The sequence below is a fragment of the Vulpes lagopus genome, chromosome 16 (genome assembly GCF_018345385.1).
Source record: "Vulpes lagopus strain Blue_001 chromosome 16, ASM1834538v1, whole genome shotgun sequence".
Lineage (NCBI taxonomy): Eukaryota > Metazoa > Chordata > Mammalia > Carnivora > Canidae > Vulpes > Vulpes lagopus.
In genome coordinates, this window is record NC_054839.1 from 15,326,677 (window position 1) to 15,349,728 (window position 23,052).

General features: G+C 42.9%; 1 protein-coding gene across 3 annotated transcripts in view; it reads right to left on the reverse strand.

The window, feature by feature from the left end:
• Positions 1-23,052, reverse strand: part of CLDN10 (claudin 10) — a 135,177-nt gene that overhangs the window by 8,061 nt on the left and 104,064 nt on the right. For 2 of the 3 annotated variants that reach the window (XM_041731106.1, XM_041731105.1), the window contains exons 2-3: positions 9,370-9,531; positions 9,199-9,280 (exon numbers count right to left, since the gene is read on the reverse strand). In XM_041731106.1, the coding sequence (XP_041587040.1) occupies positions 9,199-9,280; positions 9,370-9,531 (244 nt within the window). Of the gene's footprint in view, positions 1-9,198; positions 9,281-9,369; positions 9,532-20,006; positions 20,304-23,052 lie in introns of those variants that run through there. The other variant, XM_041731104.1, reaches the window with a different exon arrangement.

The window sequence follows — 23,052 nt, forward strand, 5'->3', positions numbered from 1 at the left end:
TCAATGTGAACATTTTAAAATTTAATTCCCCTGGTATGCCATTCTTTTAAAGATTACTGCCTAAAATAAACTTTCTTCAATTCATAGGCTTATATAATCCAAGGTCTATATCACTGCATGGGTAGATTTTGTATTAAAGAAGTATCCTACAGGTATTATCCACAAACATATTCCCCCTCATTATTCCACACTCTTCCTCTGGGGGCCCAGTTACTAGTCTGAGCTGTGCAGTGCCCACCCAGCCTGTGAGCCTCCCCACCCTGCTCACAGTCTAGTTGCCCTTCCACAAACCTCTCTGCTAACAGTTCTCTCCCACTGCCTGCAAGATGCCATAGGATTTCGCACCCATGGCTTCCCAGGAGGCTTACAAAGTAGTAGCAGGTGCTGCCCAAATGGTGGCTAAAGTAGGATGGGTCATTTAAATAATAAGCATCCACTGATATATGGAAACTTCATGGAGAATTCTCACATTTAGGAAACTCAAAATATAGACTGATATTTTTTTTATGCCAAATCTAAATTGCTCTTCCGTGGCCAGATTAAGATAGACATACATACATTATCTTTCTGTTATGATTTGTCAACCAGGTCGTTCAGAATTCTACGAACGGTATAGCTTCCTAACAGGTAATACTTATTGGTCTTGGTCATGCTGCTGTAGTGAACGCTTTAGATGTGTTATATTCTTCAATCCTCTTAACACTGAGAAGCAGGAGGCACTAGCTCTCTTATCCAGACAGACAACTGCATCTCCCTTCAGATCTCAGAGGGGGAAGGACAGGGCCAGGAACCGAGGGGAGATCTAACTCTGAAACCTGACTCAGCCTATCTGCCGCCAATCCCCCTCCAAGGGCCTGTAAGGCACACAGTGAGTTATCTTTACAGAAGTCCTAATTATTGCCAAGTATTCAGGGAAATTTTTTAAAAACATCCACAGTATAACTGAATATACTGGTAGCCAAGGTAACTTACAACCTCAAAGAAACATCTCCTGTCCCCAAAGTTACATAGTTCAATTCAAAAACAAATCTGTTGTTTAGCAATGTCCATGCCCTTGGGCGCCATTCATGAGGACATTGGAGGGGCTTATGGGGTTTTCTTTGATTTCAAGTGAGAAATGATGTGCTGAGTCATAATGCTCAAAGTAGGTGCAGTAACTCGTTTGCGCACAAACTGTGAAGTCTGCATAAGAGGACATCCCAGAGGGGACTGTGCGTCCAGACAGGAAATTCCTAAGACAATAGATGCTGCCTTGCGACCCCTGAGGGCACGGCCAGCGCTGCTGAGTGCAGGTCAAGAATCCATGTGTGCACAAGTGGGTGTGCACATCTCTCTCTGTTGAAACAAAAATATGCAGATGAACTTGGAGCAAAAAAGCATGGGTCAATTAAAAGCGTATCCCACATTTTGTTCAGAATCCTCCACAGACTACCTGAAAGTGTTTTAGGATCAAACTAGGTGTTGGGGGGAGAAGCATATAGGATGGTTCTCAGGAGAAGGGTCTTAAGAGCGTCTATGCATTTGACGGTTTCAAGTGGTTGCAGATCTCTAACTCAATGCTACAAACCAGGTGATCAGAAAGAAAAAATTATTCAAGCCTTATTTCTTTTAAATGGTCCCATGCTGACTTCCTTTCAAATCAGCCTTCTGTTTGAGAGCCAAGCATCTTATGATGGTTATCATTTCTACCAGGCCTCCAACATTTCAGGATCCATCTCTCAATGGCTAACCTTAATATATGACATAAAGTAGTGAGCTGCAACATTAACATTCTCTGTGTAAGGGTCAATATCCTTGAAAATAATAGTTAACATTTACTGAGTCCTTACTATGTGTGATGCATGGTTCTAAATAGCTGAATATTTATTATCCCATTACTGATGAGGAACACAAGAGCCAGAAAAGATAAGTAACTTCTTAAAGGTTTCACAACAAATACCCGGCAGAGCTGGGGTTATTCACAGGCAGCTAAGAGGTACTGGATCCAGGTCCTCACTCTTAAACAGTATGTATATGCTGCCTCCTGTCCCCATTCCCTTAAGCGTTATCTCCACCGGCATACTCAGTTTTCCCACTCTAAGGGAGATGCAGACAGAGAGTCGATACACCACGGCTGGCTGACTGACCATCCTCGCTAGAAGTGTTATAGAGCATGGACTAGGCACAAGAGATTCCCAAATCAGCAAGATGTGGTCTCTGCCTCAAGATGCTCCTGGTCTGATTTGGGAGATGGAGCAGTAAGCGTGTGCCCTGAGAACAACTCAGTAGCAGGACACCAGGAACCGGGGGGTGGGGGGGGGGGGGGTACCTCACCCAGAATGCAGGCCCTGCAGGATGAGCAGGAGTCAGCCAGTATATGGAAAGGAGAGGGAGAAGAGGGTTAGGCAGGTAAAAGTAGAGTCACCAGAAAGCATGGCAAACTGGCAGGAACTGTAACTTCACATGCTGGTGGGTAACAACTAATCTCAGTTGCCAGACGCTTGATCTCCAAGTGTATTTATAAGTTATGCTAGCATCACAAAAGCACCAGAGCAATTGTGGTGATCTGAAGTGGCCTGTGCCACAAGCAAACACAGCGAAGGCACAGGGTTAACACTTCTCAATATTTAACCACTGAACTGTTTTGTTCTTAATATCTGTCACATCCATGGAAGCCCTTATCCAAGAATCTGTGAGCTCTTTACCAACATCAATTCACTCTCCAAATAATCTCATGAGTGGAGGAAACTTAAATAAACAAACATCCGTAATTCATTAAGGACAAAAGAGAGAAGTCAAATATCTTAGCAAGGTCATGCAGTGAGATCGATATTCCTTTGAACTTCACCCAGGAAAATGCATAATTTAGAAAGGTACTCCTTGAATTATCCATTGTTCACCGAACTGGACAGATAACAAGAATGAGAGAATTTATCAGACAGTAGACAGCTGTTTATTTCTAACTACTAAATAACCACAATGGTGGGGGGAGCCTGGGTGGCTCAGCAGTTGAGCGTCTGCCTTTGGCTCAGGTCATGATCCTGGGGTCCTGGGATTGAGTCCCGCATTGGGCTTCCTGCAGGGAGCCTGTTTCTCCCTCTGCCTCTCTCTGTGTGTCTCTCATGAATAAATAAATAAAATCTTAAAAACACACACACACACACAATGGTGAAAAGATTTTACCTAAGCTTAAATCCTAAAGTAGAAACTAAACATATGCCATGAATGAGTGCTAGAGATAAAATAAGTCTATGGTTTTAAATACTCTGAAAATAGAAAATCCAGGAGGAAAAGGCCCAAATGTGAGAATACCTAAGCCAAAATATTAACAATAAACTTCATATACTAAAAGAGAATGAATCTAAGATTACAACTTCTTATTTCCTCAATTAGGGCAACTGGTTCAATGCTCCAACCTTGCACGGATTTGAAAAGAAGTTTCTTTGTGTCAATAAATTCTTACTTGGAACAGTTTATTTAAGAAAACAAATCAAGACCTTTAGGAAGTTCATGGTTTGGACAACAAAGCGGCGGTGGGAATAACTGAATTAAATTTCATCCTGCTAGGGGGTACCTGTTACCATAAACTTGCAGGAAGGTAGACTTTTTTTTTTGGATTTGGTAGGGTTTGTTTTAATAAAACAGGAGGAAGTTGGTTTGAAATCGCCCAAAGGGAAGAGTTGGGAAATCGTTTTCAAGGCTTTGCAGGAGCCCATCCTGAAGTCATAAAACATAATCACAACTTGAATGAAAGCAAAGAAGTAAAACAAAAGCAAAAAACAAAAAAACAAAAAAAAAACGTGGAAATGCAGAACATGAAGAGTCCGACGTAAATCTTTAAAAAGAACTGCAGCTGCTGTATCAAGTGAGGGTAGCCTGGGAGAAGGAACTTCCCAAATACCTGGTTGGAGAGGAATGGTTTGGAAATACAGAGCCCGGAGCAGCCAAGGGGATACTGTGTGCATTGCTATGGCCTCCAACTTCCTCCGGCGACACCAGAGGCCACTCGTGTTTTCTCATCAGTGAAGTGCCTACGGGGTTCCTTGCACATAGTAGGACTGTCTTAGCAAATCTGTTGATGAGCTTAGTCGTGTTTCTAATTTAGGCAACCAAGGTGGGCCTTACAGAGGAATGTCCCAGAAATCCACAGAGAAGATTCAATTAATACCAAATAGAATCGGGGTATTTGGGTGGCTCAGTTGGTTAAACAGCTGCCTTTGGCTCAGGTGCTGATCTTGGGGGTCAGCGGGGAGTCTGCTTCTCCTTCTGCCCCACCCCCTATTCCTGTTCCTGCTGCTCTGTCTCTCTCAAGGGAATAAATAAAATCTTTAAAAATAAAATAATTCCCTTTAAAACATATGTGTGTGTATGTATGTGTGTGTGTGTGTGTATATATATATACACACACACACGTATATATATATATTGCAGCATCTTAAGAAATACAAAACAACAACAAAACTAGGTTCTGTGCTGTTTTCCAGTGCATTTTAGGGCTCAGGTGTGGGTCAGCTAGGATTTGCTCAGCAGAAATTTAAACTAGCATACATGACAAGCAGCTGTCTTCACTCCTCCTAAAGGCCAAACACACCCGTGCGGACCTCAGTCATGCCTCCTAGGGCTGTGGGGAGAGAGGTCGCTTAGAGGTAGCTAGTTTTAAGAAGAGTGATGATGATAGCGTTGAGGACAGTGAGTGTGCCCTCTCTCTTCTCCAGTGGGCTGAGACAAATGAAAGCTTTTCTGCTAATCCTGAAAGGACCAGCTCTGCAGATAAGAATTTCACTTACCAGGCACTGTGCTAGGTAAATAAGACAGTGATGAAATACATGTTTTCTGACCTCAAGGAACTTACTCTCGTGCGGGTCAATGAGGACACCAAAGAAAATCAGAACCTTCCTACAGCCCTACCCTCCCAATCCCAGCCCACGTAGGGCTGCCCTACCCTTAGCCTTGATTCTCCAACACACTCCTAAGTTCATGCACAAATCAAGTCACAGGCATTAATGACTAAGTTCTAGCAAACTCCAGCTGAAGCCAAATCAAAATATTACTTTAAAGATTTTTTTAAAGATTTTATGTATTTATTCATGAGAGACACAGATAGAGGCAGAGACACAGACAGAGGGAGAAGCAGGCTCCACGCAGGGAGCCTGATGTGGGACTTGATCCTGAGTCTCCAGGATCCTACCCTGGGCTGAAGGTGGCGCTAAACCGCTGAGCCACCTGGGTTGCCCGCTTTATAGATTCTATTTTAGAAACTATTTTATTCTATTATTCGGCTCAGGTCGAGATCCGGGGTCCAGGAATTGAGTCCCACATTGGGCTCCCTGTGGAGAACCTGCTTCTCCCTCTGCCTATTTCTTTGCCTCTCTCTCTCAGTCTCTCATGAATAAATACATAAAATCTTAAAATAAATAAATAAAAATAAAGATCCTATTTTAAGGAGCATTTTGGGCAGCTCCATCGGTGAAGCGTCTACCTTTGGCTCAGGTTATGATCTTAGGGTCCTGGGATCAAGCCCTGAATCCGGCTCCCTGCTCAGTGGTGAGTCTGCTTCTCCCTCCTTCCTCTGCCTCTGGGATCTCTATGGCTCTCATTCTCTCTCAAACAAATAAATAAAATCTTAAAAAAAATTTTTTAAAGATTCTAAGACCTGTGAAATTAGTTCATTTTGTGTGGATCGCCAATTTTTAGCTTATTAATCTTTCTAATTTTCATCTCTCTGTCCTCTACTAAAGGTGTTGATGAAAACAGATGAAGTCAAATTAATTGATTTGCTAGCTTTTAGAGGAGTTTGTTTAAATAAAGTCTATGAATGCCTGACGATGTCACCTGCCACTTTTATGCCTCTTTTCTACCCTGATGAGTAATTAGAATCCGATCACAATTAAAATTCTCAGGTCTTGATAATTCCTTCATCTGAATGGATTTTATGCAAGCCATGGAGTGCCTTTGTGCAAGGCACCACCAGGGATACAGACCTGAGTGCGCTCCTATCTCAAGGAGCTAACATGTTCTCAATATGCAGGGGTATTAATAATAAAGTTTATATTTTCTCTCAGTGTGTTGTGTGAAGGGCCTGTTACTTGTAAATATTACCAATATTTACAAGCTGTATTGCTTTTCAAAGTGCCTCGCTCTTGTTTTTAATTACATAAGGTAAATTGCCAAACTGTAGAAGTGCTCTATCTTTAAGTCACTTCAGAAAAGAGCTAATAAAAACACCTGTAATGATAAGCCATGTCTTAAGTACTACACACAATTAAAAAAACAATCTTAAAAAAAAAAGCAATCTTAATAGCTAATTCAATACAGTAAAGGAGAACATGGTGTGTCCTCTTTCCTAATCAGTTCTAAGCATATATATATATATATGTGTGTGTGTGTGTGTGTGTGCGCGTGTGTGTATACACACACACATACACACACACACGCACACACACTCTTAACTCCCACATTAACTCAATGGGAAGAGTGCTATTATTATCCTGATTTTACAGATGAGAATACAGACAAAGAGTGCAGGTGCAGATAGAATACTGAGAGGTCATTAGGGGGAATGGGATACTTCAATGTTGTACCAAGAATGTGGAAACGAGGAAAACTTCTTAGAGTCCATAATCACTGAACTGAGTTTAACCAAAATCTGAAAGAAAATCAGAAATTCAAAGAGCACCAAACTGAATTAAGTGACTGAGCATATAACAAGCACCGAAAAAAAAAATCACACAAAGGACAGGCTTAAGTTATGAGGCATTAGGAATTAGCCTTGAGCTTTTCAGGAAGGAAAATGATTTTTTTTAAAGATTTTAATTATTTATTCATGAGAGACACAAGGAGAGAGAGAGGCAGAGACACAGGCAGAGGGAGAAGCAGGCTCCATGCAGGGAGTCTGACATGGGACTTGATCCCAGGTCTCCAGGATCATGCCCTGGGCTGAAGGTGGTGCTAAACCGCTGAACCACCCGGGCTGCCCTGGAAAATGATTTTTAAGAATCTGACAAAGATATCCTTAATTGTCTGGAAAATAATGACAGCAATGTAGAACAGATAATCCAGAAAAGTGAGCAATGTCTTTAATAAAATAAACCATGAGAAATACAGTTTTGTTGTATACTTAGGATACCAAAACCCAAAATAAAAATGTATCATGTAATGAAAATTATATTTCATTTAAATATCACTAACATGCTTCTCTACTCTTTAGGAGCACAGTCTAGGTTTTCATTTCAATATTTGGTGTCATGCACACCTGTGCAAACCTCATTATCAAACATTAGTTAGGAGAAAACATATAAATCACAACATATTTTTCCAACTCAGGCAGGGGAGTGAAAATTATACTGAGGCCTAAAACAGTTATTTTTCTTTCCTGTTTAATAAGATTTAACATAGTTTTTAAAAACATACAAAAGAGGGGATCCCTGGGTGGCTCAGTGGTTTAGCACCTGCCTTCAGCCCAGGGCGTGATCCTGGGGACCCAGGATCAAGTCCCACATCAGGTCCCCTGCATGGAGCCGCTTCTTCCTCTGCCTGTGTCTCTGCCTCTCTCTTTCTCTCTCTCTCTCGGTCTCTCATGAATAAATAAAATCTTTTTTAAAAAAACCATACAAAAGAAACTCCCAGGATAAAAAATATATATAGCATACAGTCACAAAAATTATGAAATCGAGTATTATAAATCATGCATCTTAGAGCAAGCATACACCTGGTTTGACTTATTCCAAACAGACATTACTGGTTTAGTCTAGGTTCTTGCGTGCACATGAATTCACACATTCATTTTCAAAAAGGTCATACCAAGAGAACCTACTTGGTAAGGCTGTTGCAAGAACAAGATAAAATAACAGAATATTTGCAATGCTCTGCTTGGTACACGGTAGGGGCTCAATATGTATTAGCTATTATTTTCATTATATATGCATTTATTATTTATGAGTAAAAGACGCTAAAGATAGAACTAAAAATTCCCTGAAGACTCTTAAATCCACCAAAATAAAAAAAAAATGGATGCACACCTGACCAGCAATTTTAGCAACTATTTTTTTTTAATTCTCTAACACTTGATCTGAAGACTGAAAGAGAATCATCTGCCCAGCTGCGCATACACATGTATACATATGTGGCTTTCTATAGAGGAATTCTCATGGATGACAAAATACTGCATATATTATTATTTTTTCTAATTTGGTATCCCTGGGGTTTTCCCAAGGCAAAGCAATAAGCCTAGGGAAACTATAAAAAGCAATAGCCCATAGTTAAAAAACAACCACTTCCAACACACTGATCTGTAAATGCCGGAGCATTCACCTGCAACCCAGACCGGTCATATCTGGGTGGTGTCTGTGCCACTCCAAGAGCATTTTTTTTAAAAATCCTGCATCATGTACAATTTCTTTATAAAGGTTTATTAGGTAAAGCTTGTTCAGGAACTAACTTTTTAGTTTCAATATCTGGTGTCATGCACACTTGTGTATATTCTGTTAAAGTATTTATTTATTCATGTGAGAGTCAGAGAGACAGGCAGAGACATAAGCAGAGGGTAAAGCAGGCTCTCCGCGGGGAGCCTGATACGGAACTCGATCCCAGGACCCCAGGATCAGGACCTGAGCTTAAGGCAGACGCTCAAACACTGAGCCACCCAGATGCCCCAGAAACTAATTTAAAAGGCTAAAAAATGGGGGGTGGGGGAAGATACTTCATTTAAACGTCACTAACAGATTTCTCATCTTCAGGAGCACAGTCGCAGTATCCCTGTCAGTGTTTGAAACCACAAGGGAAACTGGCCCAGATACCAGCACCTGCAAACATCAATCTGGATGGACATCAATCAAGACCAGGTCTTCATTTTCTGTTATCACACATCATCATCCTTTCCTCCCCACCTTACAACCTCTCTTCACTTTCCTTCTACTTGACCCAAATTTAATCAGGTACAGTGGATGAAGTTTAAAGTTTTAAGTTCTGTGCCTTGAGCCTTTTACAGATAAGATGCTATGTTACACCAATGCGGTAATTAAATGCATATTTAGCCAATGCAGCACATGATAGGTTTACTCTTGAAATGAGGTCATCAAACATTGTCAGTGTATCTCACTTTCACGAGCGAGTGGTGTAAGGAATGTATGTATCTCAATTTAGAAGATTAATTTGCATACATCCCCTATAAGCTAATGAAACATAGTCTGAAACATATAGACTGAAGAGAAGAGTACTTACTTCTGCTCAACATAGAGAGGATCAAAGAACTCCGTTGTGATTTTGTTTGCATACAGGGAACAGCCAGTCATTGAACATAACCCTACAAAGTATCAGAAGGAAAAGTATCCTGATTAGTGTCATATCATTAACACAGTGAGGTGCCTTGCTCTGGAGAAAGTTACTATTTACCTGACAGTATGAATACAATCCCAGCCAAACAAGCAATTTTAGCTTTGGCTTTATCTGAGCCTCCGACTTTGGTACACTTCATTCCAAACAGGGCAAAAATGGAACCAAAGAAGCCCAGGCTGACAGCAGCGATCATAAGTCCTCTACATGCCTGGATGTAACCTGCAATTACAATAGGTCATCTACATTAACATAAAACATGTAGCCGTCCAGGCAGAAATCCTCATTTTGCCCTGTCCTTCTGAATGATGGCTCAGTTTCCTGAAAAAGTAACCATAATCATAAGATAAACAAAAAAGGAAAGCAAATTATTGTATGTGGAGTGCCTGTTCTATGTTGTGCACGTCTAACATAAAACGTCTAAGATTGGTGGATGCATAATCCTCCAGATCCCTTGAGTGGTGGTGTTCTCACATTCACGGGTGAGAACACGGAGGTATGGAAGGTTATAGGGTACACCAGAGATGAGTCAGTAAACGGCTGAAACAGCTTCCATCCAGTTCTGACTACAAAATCCATGTGATGCTCCCCTTCTCTGTAAGAAACTTCAGCTGCCACCATCACCATCCTCCTACTCCTTTGCACGTTGGACCTTTTAAATAGATGTGTCAAGGGACACCTAGGTGGCTCACCAGTTAAGCATCTGCCTTTGGCTCAGGGAGTGATCCCAGGATCTGGGATCGAGTCCCACATCAGGCTCCCTGCAAGGAGCCTGCTTCTCCCTCTGCCTATATCCCTGCCTCTGTGTGTGTGTGTGTGTCTCATGAATAAATAAATCTTTAAAAAAAATAAATAGATGTGTGAATGGTTTTAACATTATAAAATTTATAATTGGGCAGCAAGTCATTCCGATATTCGTGAAAGCTGATACATAAGACCAAGTGAAATACCATCATAAACTGTGATAAGTCTAAATCAAGAAGTATTTTAATCAAGAACATTTTATTATTTTCAGGGCACATAGAATACTGGGTATAGAAAAGCACAGTTGTTTACTAAAATAATATTCCACCATTATGAAATTAACTGTGTACATATAAACGGATGCTTTCCAAACACCCTAAAATCTTGTTCTATTGGATTGCCTGCTCATCTGGCCCCACCCATCTCCTTAAATACCTATTTCTATTTGCACAACGAAGGTGGGGTAAACTTCAAGGAGGCTTTTGTCCAGACACTAAAAAGTTTTAAATTGATAGAATCTAAACCCATAAACTCTTAGCACATAAAATCATTTTCATTTCAGCCTGAAACAGCGCCAACATTTCAATCTGAAACAGTGATGGCATATCCCAGGCATAAGTAAATGTTTGTTGACTAAACGAATGTGCATGTACATCAGGCTTACATGTAGAATTAAATTTTCTACTTTGAAAAAAACTCAAAATACAGCAAGTCATTTTTTGGTAGTAGTCAGGCAAAGCCCACAGTAAATAATAATTGTAAGACCACCGTAATTACAAATTCAAGAAATGATGTTGGCAGGTAGCCTCCAGGCCATGTTCCTTTGGGAAAGAATAAAATTGTAAGTTTTAATCCTATTGCTAGGATCCATTTTGAAGAGTACACAGAAGATGCTCTGTTCAAATGCAACAAATTTAGACCTCCACGAATGTAGACTGCAATGATAATGATCTTCTATTTTACAGCATGAACTACTCTCAGAGACAAAATAGTTCCAGTGATGGCAAGACTATCAAAAACATTAAAACAAATTTATTATTAGCACAACAGGATAAAGGAGGCTTATTTCGGTAGCAATAATCATGCTACAAGGCTATCTGGGTCTCGGCTGCCAAATACTGACCCAGGTTTTTAAAATATTTCAACCCTCAGTCTCCCAGCCAGAACCCAGGGGGCAGGTAGAAGCATAGACAGAGAGGAAGGCTGTTAGTCCCTTGCAAAACTAAAGGCCATCTATCGAGATAACCACAACTGGCTCATCATTTACCACCAGAGCTCCTAGGACAGTGCAGTTTCATTTTTTTTTTTCCTGAGATTTATTTTAGTCCATGGTTTGGAGGTATGTTAGCTGATCCAGTGCAGTCACTAAAGAGACAAAACAGTATGTGGGAGAGGTAGCCTTACATGTACAAAAGAAGTTATCCTAGAAAATGTTACCATTTACTCTAGTAACTAATCGTATAGGCTTTATGAACAGAAAAAGCAGGAGCCTGGCAAAAGGTTAAGTCTCACCATCTGATCATTTAGGACAATGGACAGTGTTTTTTCAGATGTAAATGGGGATATGAATCTCAAGCTGGTGCATTCAATCCTTAATATGACTTAATATGAAAATGCCAGTACTCTACATTTTCTTCAGCCATGACTCCTAATATTTCTCTCTGAGGTTCTCACTCTGTTCTCCCATCTCAGCTCTCATGCCTGCAGCAGCACTGGTCTGTTGGCACAAGGATGAGAGAAGAAATACTGTTTCTGATGTGGTCAGGTCCTTCTGTACCAACCAAAAACCTGGCCTGGAGGGAGAGGTACCTCTCTCCAGCCTACAACAGTAGCAGGTTGGCAGCAGGCACTTCACCAGCACAACCGTTGGCTAGATTTTCTGAAACAAGAAGCAAAGAGCAGGGATTGGGGTTCAGCAGGATAAACCACCCCCTGGTTGCCAGCTGTTAAGTGGAATCCAGGTGTTGCTAAGCCTGGGTTGTGTAAATTAGGAGCTACCAGTCCTGAAAACACCCACAGACTCAGGCCTTAGGTGACTTCCAACAGACTCAGAGTTTATCTTTTGCAAGGCAGACCTCTACAACCTTGCTTTTTAACGTTTCCAGAGGGCAAAACTTGTAAGTAATGCCATCAAGTGAGGTGGTAGTAAAAACCTAGTCAAGGAGGCCATTATTTTTGACAGGTCTAATTTACTGACACCTTTAATAGCTAATTAACACATTAAAGTGCTGAGGCATGAACATATTTACTTAGAAGTTCTCTGCAGTATAATTTATAGTTAACTCTCTTGGAGGAAATGGCAAACATTTCCACTAACAAAAATAGATGGCATGTACTAAAAACAACCTGGCTGAAAATGATTCTCGGATGAAGTTCACATGGTGCTTTGAAAAGAACAGGAGCCAGTGATAAACAGAAATCACTAGCTTGTTCAACTGTGAGATTTTCAATTAGTAAAATCCAGCAACTTTAAATTAATGAATTCTGTTTGGAGAAAACCTTCAAGGTGTCCCTTAACAGTTAAGTGATTTCCAAATGATGTGTACCTTATTCTCCATTTCAAACGAGCAAAAATGAAAACATCCACTTGGTGGAGACAATTCCTAGTAGCCCATGTGCTAGCTAGCTGCAAGATAGAAGGGAGACAAAAAGAATGTGCTTTTCTTATGCTGGTAGCTTTGTGTACTTTTCGCAGATCCTCTGGAAAAAGAGTGGAATGGGAGGAAGGCATGAACTCCGAGTTTCAGCTCTGGATCTCTTATTTACCTACTGTGTCTTGATTACATTACCTTATCTTGAGACTCAGTGTTCTCATCTGTAAAACAGTGATAACAGCACTTCCTTCACAGGATGAATAATACAAAGAGTGTCTGGGGTGAGTAGTAAGAAACTCATCAAAGCTACTCTTCCATCATAGTAAGATTGATTCTAAGCAGAACTTGGGGGTGGGGTCTTAACATAAAATTAAACCTACACATTTAGCTTTTCTCATCCTCATTTTCCTTATAGGGAAAATGGGGGTTACAGCGATACCACCCCCCAACCTCCCCAAGGATAAGAAATCAGAGCTTTGACCTCATGTAGAAAACTTGGGGAAATGTCTCCATCATCTGCATCCAAGAAGCTCGTTCTTCCATCTAACACTAAAGAGAGCTGTGAGCCTTCTCTCTTCTTGTAGTCCCTTTTCAATCTAGAGCTTTTGCCTGTTTTAAGGGGAGACCTGGCAGGTCTTTAAAGGACCATAGGCCTGTGGTCTCCACAGCCTACAGTAATGTAGTCTTCTCTGCCACTTCAAAGTAGCGTCAGGAAGTCCACTGTGCAGTGTGATGTTGGCAGGACCTGCCTCAGAACCAACATCCAACAGATGCAGCTGCCCTGGACAAGGGAGACAGCTTACATTGCAGACAGCCTGGACATGGACATGGGCTTGCTCTGGGAAGGCCAGCTTGGACGGTAGATCCACTCCTCGCTATGTGAAAACATAGCTGTGTGATTAAACCCCACAAAATGCTATTCTGAGAGACAGAGAAAAAGTGAGGTTTATCACTTTGGGATAGGCAAGGCCTTCTCATGCCACAGAAGGCATAGGCAGTAGGAGGAAATGGAAAACTATGATCATAGTACACATTTCAAAATTCTGTATAAAAAAAAGGTATCATAAATTTAAAGACAAGCAATGGGCAGAGACAGCAACATATATAACAAATCAAGGATTGATATCCAGAATTTTCAAAAACAAGTCATTTATGGGGTATCAACCTGCCTCAGTCAGAAGACTCTTGATCTTGGGTATTGTGAGTTCCAACCCCATGCTGGGTGTAGAGATTGTGTGGATAAAGAAATAAACCTAAAAAACAATCATTTAGGGGTGCCTGGCTGGCTCAGTCAATGGAGCCTATGACTCTTGACCTTGGGATTGTACGTCTGAGCCCCACATTGGGTGTAAAGACTACTTAAAAATAAAATCTCTTAAAAAAAATCATTTATATCAAGAGGAAACAACAGACTGTGAGCATAAGATAAGGGCAGGTGGGACGCCTGGGTGGCTCAGCAATTGGGCATCTGCCTTTGGCTCAGGGCGTGATCCCGGAGTCCCGGGATCGAGTCCCACATCGGGCTTCATGCATGGAGCCTGCTTCTCCCTCTGCCTATGCCTCTGCCTGTGTCTTTGTGTCTCTCATGAATAAATAAATAAAATCTTAAAAAAATAAACACAGAAGATGCTCTGTTCAAATGCAACAAATTTAGACCTCCACGAATGTAGACTGCAATGATAATGATCTTCTATTTTACAGCATGAACTACTCTCAGAGACAAAATAGTTCCAGTGATGGCAAGACTATCAAAAACATTAAAACAAATTTATTATTAGCACAACAGGATAAAGGAGGCTTATTTCGGTAGCAATAATCATGCTACAAGGCTATCTGGGTCTCGGCTGCCAAATACTGACCCAGGTTTTTAAAATATTTCAACCCTCAGTCTCCCAGCCAGAACCCAGGGGGCAGGTAGAAGCATAGACAGAGAGGAAGGCTGTTAGTCCCTTGCAAAACTAAAGGCCATCTATCGAGATAACCACAACTGGCTCATCATTTACCACCAGAGCTCCTAGGACAGTGCAGTTTCATTTTTTTTTTCCTGAGATTTATTTTAGTCCATGGTTTGGAGGTATGTTAGCTGATCCAGTGCAGTCACTAAAGAGACAAAACAGTATGTGGGAGAGGTAGCCTTACATGTACAAAAGAAGTTATCCTAGAAAATGTTACCATTTACTCTAGTAACTAATCGTATAGGCTTTATGAACAGAAAAAGCAGGAGCCTGGCAAAGGTTAAGTCTCACCATCTGATCATTTAGGACAATGGACAGTGTTTTTTCAGATGTAAATGGGGGTATGAATCTCAAGCTGGTGCATTCAATCCTTAATATGACTTAATATGAAAATGCCAGTACTCTACATTTTCTTCAGCCATGACTCCTAATATTTCTCTCTGAGGTTCTCACTCTGTTCTCCCATCTCAGCTCTCATGCCTGCAGCAGCACTGGTCTGTTGGCACAAGGATGAGAGAAGAAATACTGTTTCTGATGTGGTCAGGTCCTTCTGTACCAACCAAAAACCTGGCCTGGAGGGAGAGGTACCTCTCTCCAGCCTACAACAGTAGCAGGTTGGCAGCAGGCACTTCACCAGCACAACCGTTGGCTAGATTTTCTGAAACAAGAAGCAAAGAGCAGGGATTGGGGTTCAGCAGGATAAACCACCCCTGGTTGCCAGCTGTTAAGTGGAATCCAGGTGTTGCTAAGCCTGGGTTGTGTAAATTAGGAGCTACCAGTCCTGAAAACACCCACAGACTCAGGCCTTAGGTGACTTCCAACAGACTCAGAGTTTATCTTTTGCAAGGCAGACCTCTACAACCTTGCTTTTTAACGTTTCCAGAGGGCAAAACTTGTAAGTAATGCCATCAAGTGAAGTGGTAGTAAAAACCTAGTCAAGGAGGCCATTATTTTTGACAGGTCTAATTTACTGACACCTTTAATAGCTAATTAACACATTAAAGTGCTGAGGCATGAACATATTTACTTAGAAGTTCTCTGCAGTATAATTTATAGTTAACTCTCTTGGAGGAAATGGCAAACATTTCCACTAACAAAAATAGATGACATGTACTAAAAACAACCTGGCTGAAAATGATTCTCGGATGAAGTTCACATGGTGCTTTGAAAAGAACAGGAGCCAGTGATAAACAGAAATCACTAGCTTGTTCAACTGTGAGATTTTCAATTAGTAAAATCCAGCAACTTTAAATTAATGAATTCTGTTTGGAGAAAACCTTCAAGGTGTCCCTTAACAGTTAAGTGATTTCCAAATGATGTGTACCTTATTCTCCATTTCAAACGAGCAAAAATGAAAACATCCACTTGGTGGAGACAATTCCTAGTAGCCCATGTGCTAGCTAGCTGCAAGAAAGAAGGGAGACAAAAAGAATGTGCTTTTCTTATGCTGGTAGCTTTGTGTACTTTTCGCAGATCCTCTGGAAAAAGAGTGGAATGGGAGGAAGGCATGAACTCCGAGTTTCAGCTCTGGATCTCTTATTTACCTACTGTGTCTTGATTACATTACCTTATCTTGAGACTCAGTGTTCTCATCTGTAAAACAGTGATAACAGCACTTCCTTCACAGGATGAATAATACAAAGAGTGTCTGGGGTGAGTAGTAAGAAACTCATCAAAGCTACTCTTCCATCATAGTAAGATTGATTCTAAGCAGAACTTGGGGGTGGGGTCTTAACATAAAATTAAACCTACACATTTAGCTTTTCTCATCCTCATTTTCCTTATAGGGAAAATGGGGGTTACAGCGATACCACCCCCCAACCTCCCCCAAGGATAAGAAATCAGAGCTTTGACCTCATGTAGAAAACTTGGGGAAATGTCTCCATCATCTGCATCCAAGAAGCTCGTTCTTCCATCTAACACTAAAGAGAGCTGTGAGCCTTCTCTCTTCTTGTAGTCCCTTTTCAATCTAGAGCTTTTGCCTGTTTTAAGGGGAGACCTGGCAGGTCTTTAAAGGACCATAGGCCTGTGGTCTCCACAGCCTACAGTAATGTAGTCTTCTCTGCCACTTCAAAGTAGCGTCAGGAAGTCCACTGTGCAGTGTGATGTTGGCAGGACCTGCCTCAGAACCAACATCCAACAGATGCAGCTGCCCTGGACAAGGGAGACAGCTTACATTGCAGACAGCCTGGACATGGACATGGGCTTGCTCTGGGAAGGCCAGCTTGGACGGTAGATCCACTCCTCGCTATGTGAAAACATAGCTGTGTGATTAATCCCCCCAAAATGCTATTCTGAGAGACAGAGAAAAAGTGAGGTTTATCACTTTGGGATAGGCAAGGCCTTCTCATGCCACAGAAGGCATAGGCAGTAGGAGGAAATGGAAAACTATGATCATAGTACACATTTCAAAATTCTGTATAAAAAAAGGTATAAATTTAAAGACAAGCAATGGGCAGAGACAGCAACATATATAACAAATCAAGGATTGATATCCAGAATTTTCAAAAACAAATCATTTATGGGGTGTCAACCTGCCTCAGTCAGAAGACTCTTGATCTTGGGTATTGTGAGTTCCAACCCCATGCTGGGTGTAGAGATTGTGTGGATAAAGAAATAAACCTAAAAAACAATCATTTAGGGGTGCCTGGCTGGCTCAGTCAATGGAGCCTATGACTCTTAACCTTGGGATTGTACGTCTGAGCCCCACATTGGGTATAAAGACTACTTAAAAATAAAATCTCTTAAAAAAAATCATTTATATCAAGAGGAAACAACAGACTGTGAGCATAAGATAAGGGCAGGTGGGACACCTGGGTGGCTCAGCAATTGGGCATCTGCCTTTGGCTCAGGGCGTGATCCTGGAGTCCTGGGATCGAGTCCCACATCCGGCTTCATGCATGGAGCCTGCTTCTCCCTCTGCCTATGTCTCTGCCTGTGTCTTTGTGTCTCTCATGAATAAATAAATAAAATCTTAAAAAAAATAAAATTAAAAAATAAAAATACGGGCAGGCAATGCATGAAAGAGAAAAAAAGTGATCAATAAAGACACAATAAGGGCAGCCCAGGTGGCTCAGCGGTTTAGCGCAGCCTTCAGCCCAGGGCCTGATGCTGGAGATCCAGGATCAAGTCCCATGTCAGGCTCCCTACATGGAGCCTGCTTCTCCCTCTGCCTGTGTCTCTGCCTCTCTCACTCTCTCTCTGTGACTCTCATGAATAAATAAATAAATCTTTAAAAAGAAAATAAATAAAGACAATAAGATGATAAAAATCACTGATAAAAAAAGGAAATACCAATGAAAATCATGATACCATAATTAAAAAAAATAACAGGATAATATTTTACCCATAATACTAAATGAAAAACTTAGTGAAGAAAATATAGAGAAATAGGCATTCTTATATGTTGTTGGTAGACATTTGGCAGTATAAACTGAACATTAAAATGTGTCATCTACTGACCATTTCTCAGTTTCTACTTTATAGAAATCCACATGGGCCCAAAGAGATGAATATTAATATTTTCAGAACACCACTAACAATGAAAAGCTGCAAACGGTCCACTGTCCAACAATGAGAAAGTGGTTCAATAAAGCAGTCTGTCCAAACTTATGAATACTACACAGTTGTTAAAAAGAGTTACTTCTATATGTACTGGCTTGGAAAGCTAGGTTATTAATTTTAGAACATTGTAGAACAATAAGGAGGATAAGGTCATTTGTGTTTTTTAAAGTCATTTTCTAAACATAATGAACACACATGAAAGGCCATTCTGCAAGCTGGGTTGTATATGTCACTCCCCCTTTCTCTTCTCTATCCTCAACTTCCTCCAAAGCTTCACAAATGAGGGCTATGCCCTCCTCCCTCCTACTATGCAATGTCTCCATGCCAACTCCACTCTCACCTCAGATACATAATGTGACAATTTCACCATTCTGCACCCCAATGCTCTTCACAGAGCATTTATTTCTCGCTCCTCTCTCTTGTTCCCCAACCATCTCACAGAGGAAGCAGCTATATCAGGCATGCTATCTCAGGTAACAATACAGTTCACAGCAGAAGACCCCACGTAGGACAGACAGCAACCATCAATTCCAAATTCCTGAATGTAAACCACAGAAACAAGAGCCTGCCTGTTCAAAGCATCTACCATGAAATGTGTGCTCTACAAGCACAGGAAATTCAACAGCAATTCTAGGGGATCAACAGGGTCCCAGCTACTACTTTTACAGAACAGGACAAAGACCTGGGTGCCACCCCATCTAAACCAGGTGCATATTCCCGTAGATGGAGGTTCCATCAAACACCACATTGAGCAACAGTTTGCTTTTCACGGCATTCATCATCTTAGGGGAATTAATTCTTGCCTTTTATTGAATCAGCTATGCAAATAAAAACTTGCAGTGGAGTAATAAAAACAAACTTTTTTAAGGAAAGAAAGAAAGCACCCTAAAACTAGAGATAATGCAATGACTATCCTTAACTTTATGCCAGGATCTATTTCCTTGTGTGCTATAAAATCCCGAAAGAATGCCTGTTTCTCTATCCTACGACTTGATCAGTCATTCTAACTGGGTTGACACCCACTGTTCTCTTGAAACTAAAACAGAGCCAGTTTTCTATGTGACCATCTACCTGTTGCTCTAATGCAACACCATATAGAACCCAACCAAGAGGAACAATGTAGAAAACAATCTACAAAAGAAAAACCGGAGAGAGAGAGACCCGCAGAGCAGATGAGGGACGGCGCACACGGAACCAGGCAGTCTCTGCCACAAGATTCTTGCTAGCCAGGAGTCTCTACCCAGGCGGCACACGCAAGGGCAATTTATTTTCCTAAAACTTGGAGGAAGCATTAAAGCCCAGGAGGACACCTTTGTTGAAGCATGGGGTTGTTTTCTAATTGGGGTGGCGGGGGGGGGGGGGGGTACTGGGGAGGCGGGGATGGGATGACACTCCCTGCAATATGTTACTTTTCCCCTTGCTGCTTTTAACAGAACGAACAAAATAGTTGGAGAGTTAGAACAAGCAAATCTGGCTTCGGCAAGCGATGACACCGCTCGGGTCAGGATCCAGCTCTGTCGGGGAGTGATGGGTGAAGGAGACAGGGTCACTTCGCGTTCCCAACAGTCCCCGAGAGTTGGGGGGGGGGTCCCACAATCGTGTCCTCGCCTCGCAGGCCTGCTTCCCTCGGCCACCCGACGCCTGAGTCGCCCACCCCACCCAGGGGTGTCCCTGGGTGCAGGGCCCCGAGGTGCAGGGCTCAGGCAGGCGCGCCCCACGGGACCCGGTCGGGGCTCTCCGGGGCTCGCGCAGGCTCTGGGGGACCCCTCGGAGAGGTCCGGCCCCGGAGTCCTGCCGGGGGTTGTGGGGCCAAGAGGGCAGGGGGCGGGGGGATGCAGACCGTCCAGCGCCAGCATGGAGGGGAAGTCCTTGCAGTTGGAGACGCCCGTGGAGTCGGTGACGCACGTCTTCCACAGGTTGGCCCAATAGGTGGCGGTGGTGATGACCGTGCCGTCGATGGTGGACACCTTCCAGTAGTCGGTGGGCAGCGTGGAGGACACCAGCACCCACCCCGAGATGGAAACCATGAAGGCGATGATCTCCGAGGCCGTGCTCGCCATGCCGCCCGCTGCAGCCGCGCTCGCGCTCTCGCTCCCACTGGGCGCCGCGACCCCCGCGCGCCCCGGACCCCGCCCCCGGCCCCGCCCCGGACCCGCCCCGGCCCCGCCCCCGGCCCGCCCCGCCCCGTCCAAGGACAGGCGCTAGGGGGCGCGCACGGGCCGGCCCGCGCCCACAGGGTGGAGAGGGGGGCGGGGAGGGGGGCGGGCCCCCTTAGGGTCGCTGGCCGGGGTCTCTCCAGCCAGCCGGCGGGGCGCCTGCGCTCCCCTCGCCCCCAGCCCCCGCAGCTCGCAGAGCGGCCTCCTGTGGGACAGACTGGCAGCCGGATGTGGGCAACCTGCTGCACCCCACCCTTTCCCCATTCCCCATCCCCCCTTCCCCTCCTCCCTCCCCATCTCCCCCTTCCCCTACACCCCCTCCTCCCTCCCCATCCCCCCCCCCCCCCCCCCCCCCCCCCGCAATAGCTTGGCTTCTAGAGTACAGTGTAAAAGCAGAGCAGAAAAACCCTTTTGTGAGCCCTGAAAGGACACGGTCGGATCACGCCGCAGCCCGCGGCCTGCTGAACTCTGTACAGGTTTGCAAGCCTCGCTCCTCTGCGTGACCCCGTGCGGCCTGTCACCGAGGGATGCCTGCAGTTCTGGGCTTGAAATCGGCCGTGCCCTAAAACCCTGCAGTTCTTTTCTTTTGGCCTCGTGATATGCAGAAAATCATCGTAAAGAGGTGCCTGGCATAGGCCTAAATTCAAGACAGCGGCATATGGAGAGCAGAGGCTCCATGGGAGCCTTTGCTGCAGTTTCCATCTTGAATGTTCCAGCCTCAAAGCTGGCCTGCTGGTGCTAATGCACTACACGTAGGACTCGCATTTAAGACATTTTTCCTGTACGAGCGAGCGTCCGTTGAAGCTCCCAGGTCGGTGAGTCTGTTCTATCAGCTGATGGTTCTGTCACGGTGGAAACTGTTTTGTATCTTGTTATACTTTTTTTTTTTTTTTTAGAACTTCCACCTTTTGCACCTAATTGAAAAATAAACGCATTCATGTCTTCATTGCTGTCTCGAGTTAAACATAAAGATCAGGGTGTACTTTCAGTTTCTGAGGTCACAAATCTGGGCATAAAGGAGAGAACAAAGACACTGGCTTTCCTGTGGGGTTATATTTGTTCATTTAAAGTTCTTGCAGTTCTTGGTATAAGCTTTCAGGATTCACTTCTTGCCAAAAGTAACCAAAGGTCTAAAACCTATAAACCAGTCCTCTACCAAAAGCTAGTTGCTAACCCTCTATTTCACATTGTCATTCATTATGAAGAGTTTCTCAATGCCTCTTTGTCACTTTTTTCGTAATATCTATATTTTTTTCTCTCTTTTAAAAAAGATTTTATTAATTTGATAGAGCAAAAGAGCACAAATGGGGAGGGGAGGGAGAAGCAGACTCCCCTCTGAGCAGGGAACCTGATGCGGGGCTCCATCCCAGGACCCTGGGACCATGACCTGAGCCAAAGACAGATATTTAACCACCTGAGCCACCAGGCCCCCCCATATTTTTTCTTTAAATTTTAATTCTGATATAATTAACATATAGTGTTAATATTAGTTTCAGGTATACAATATAATGATTCAACAATCCTATACTTTATGCAATGCTCATCCCATTAAGTGTGCTCTTGTCACTTTTTGTTTTAATCAAATGAGTACAGAATGAAATGAGAAGTGTTAGATGTCTATGGAGAAGAGAGGAGGTTGGACAATAGAATCATCAAAATCTACATTTGGAAGGGTCATTGGAGGCCATTAGGATACACTCTAGGCATAGCCCAAATTATTCTACTTCTTGAGATAGTATTCGGTTCATGCTCAAACTTCAGGCCCATGGGGTTCAATGCACATACGTTCTGATTATGTTTTATATTGTACTGGCAGCATTTTAGACAGTTTTTCTATATAAGGGGCTCAAACCGGTCTCTTTTTCTTCCACCCAAATGCTGTCATCTGTGCTGAAACAAGACAGGGTAAGTTCTACTCTTGAGCCATGTAGCAGCCCTGGGAGGTGTGTTTGTGTATGTGCAGTCATGCCATGCTTTGTATGAATGAAAATAAAGGTGAATGAGGATGATTTTTAGATGGGTGGGATGCAGAAATGGTTCTACTTCTGTACTGCTCTTGGTCTCAACTTGTCCTGGTATGTCAAGCTTAAAAACAGTTTGGGAGGGGCCTCTGGGTGGGTCAGCAGTTGAGCATCTGCCTTCAGCTCAGGTCGTGATCCCAGGGTCCTGGGATCAAGTCCCATATCAGGCTCCCCACAGGGAGCCAGCTTCTCCCTCTGCTTGTCTCTGCCTCTCTCCCTATGTCTCTCATGAATAAATAAAATCTTAAAAAAAAGAAAAAAAAAGCTTGGGAAGCACCTAGCCAATGTCATCTTTCTCATCTTTGCTGCCTTTCAAATTGATCACCTTTGACTATTAACTACAAAGTATTCACTATTCTTTGTATGATTTGCCTTTTTTTTTAAAGATTTTATTTATTTATTCATGGTAGGGGGTGGGTGGCAGAGACACAGGCAGAGGGAGAAGCAGGCTCCATGCTGGGAGCCTGACATGGGACTCAACCCTGAGACTCCAGGATCACAGCCTGGGCCAAAGGCAGGCGCTAAACTACTGAGCCACCCAGGGATCCCATGATTTGCCTTTTTAATGTGCTCTTATCAGGTCATTTCTTGCCCTCCAGCTATTTTCACTATTATTTCTATGCCATATTTTTTTCTGAATGATCTGCCTATTTCTAAACCAGTTTACTATTCCGAAAACACAAAAAGTCATGAACCAGGACATTCTTTA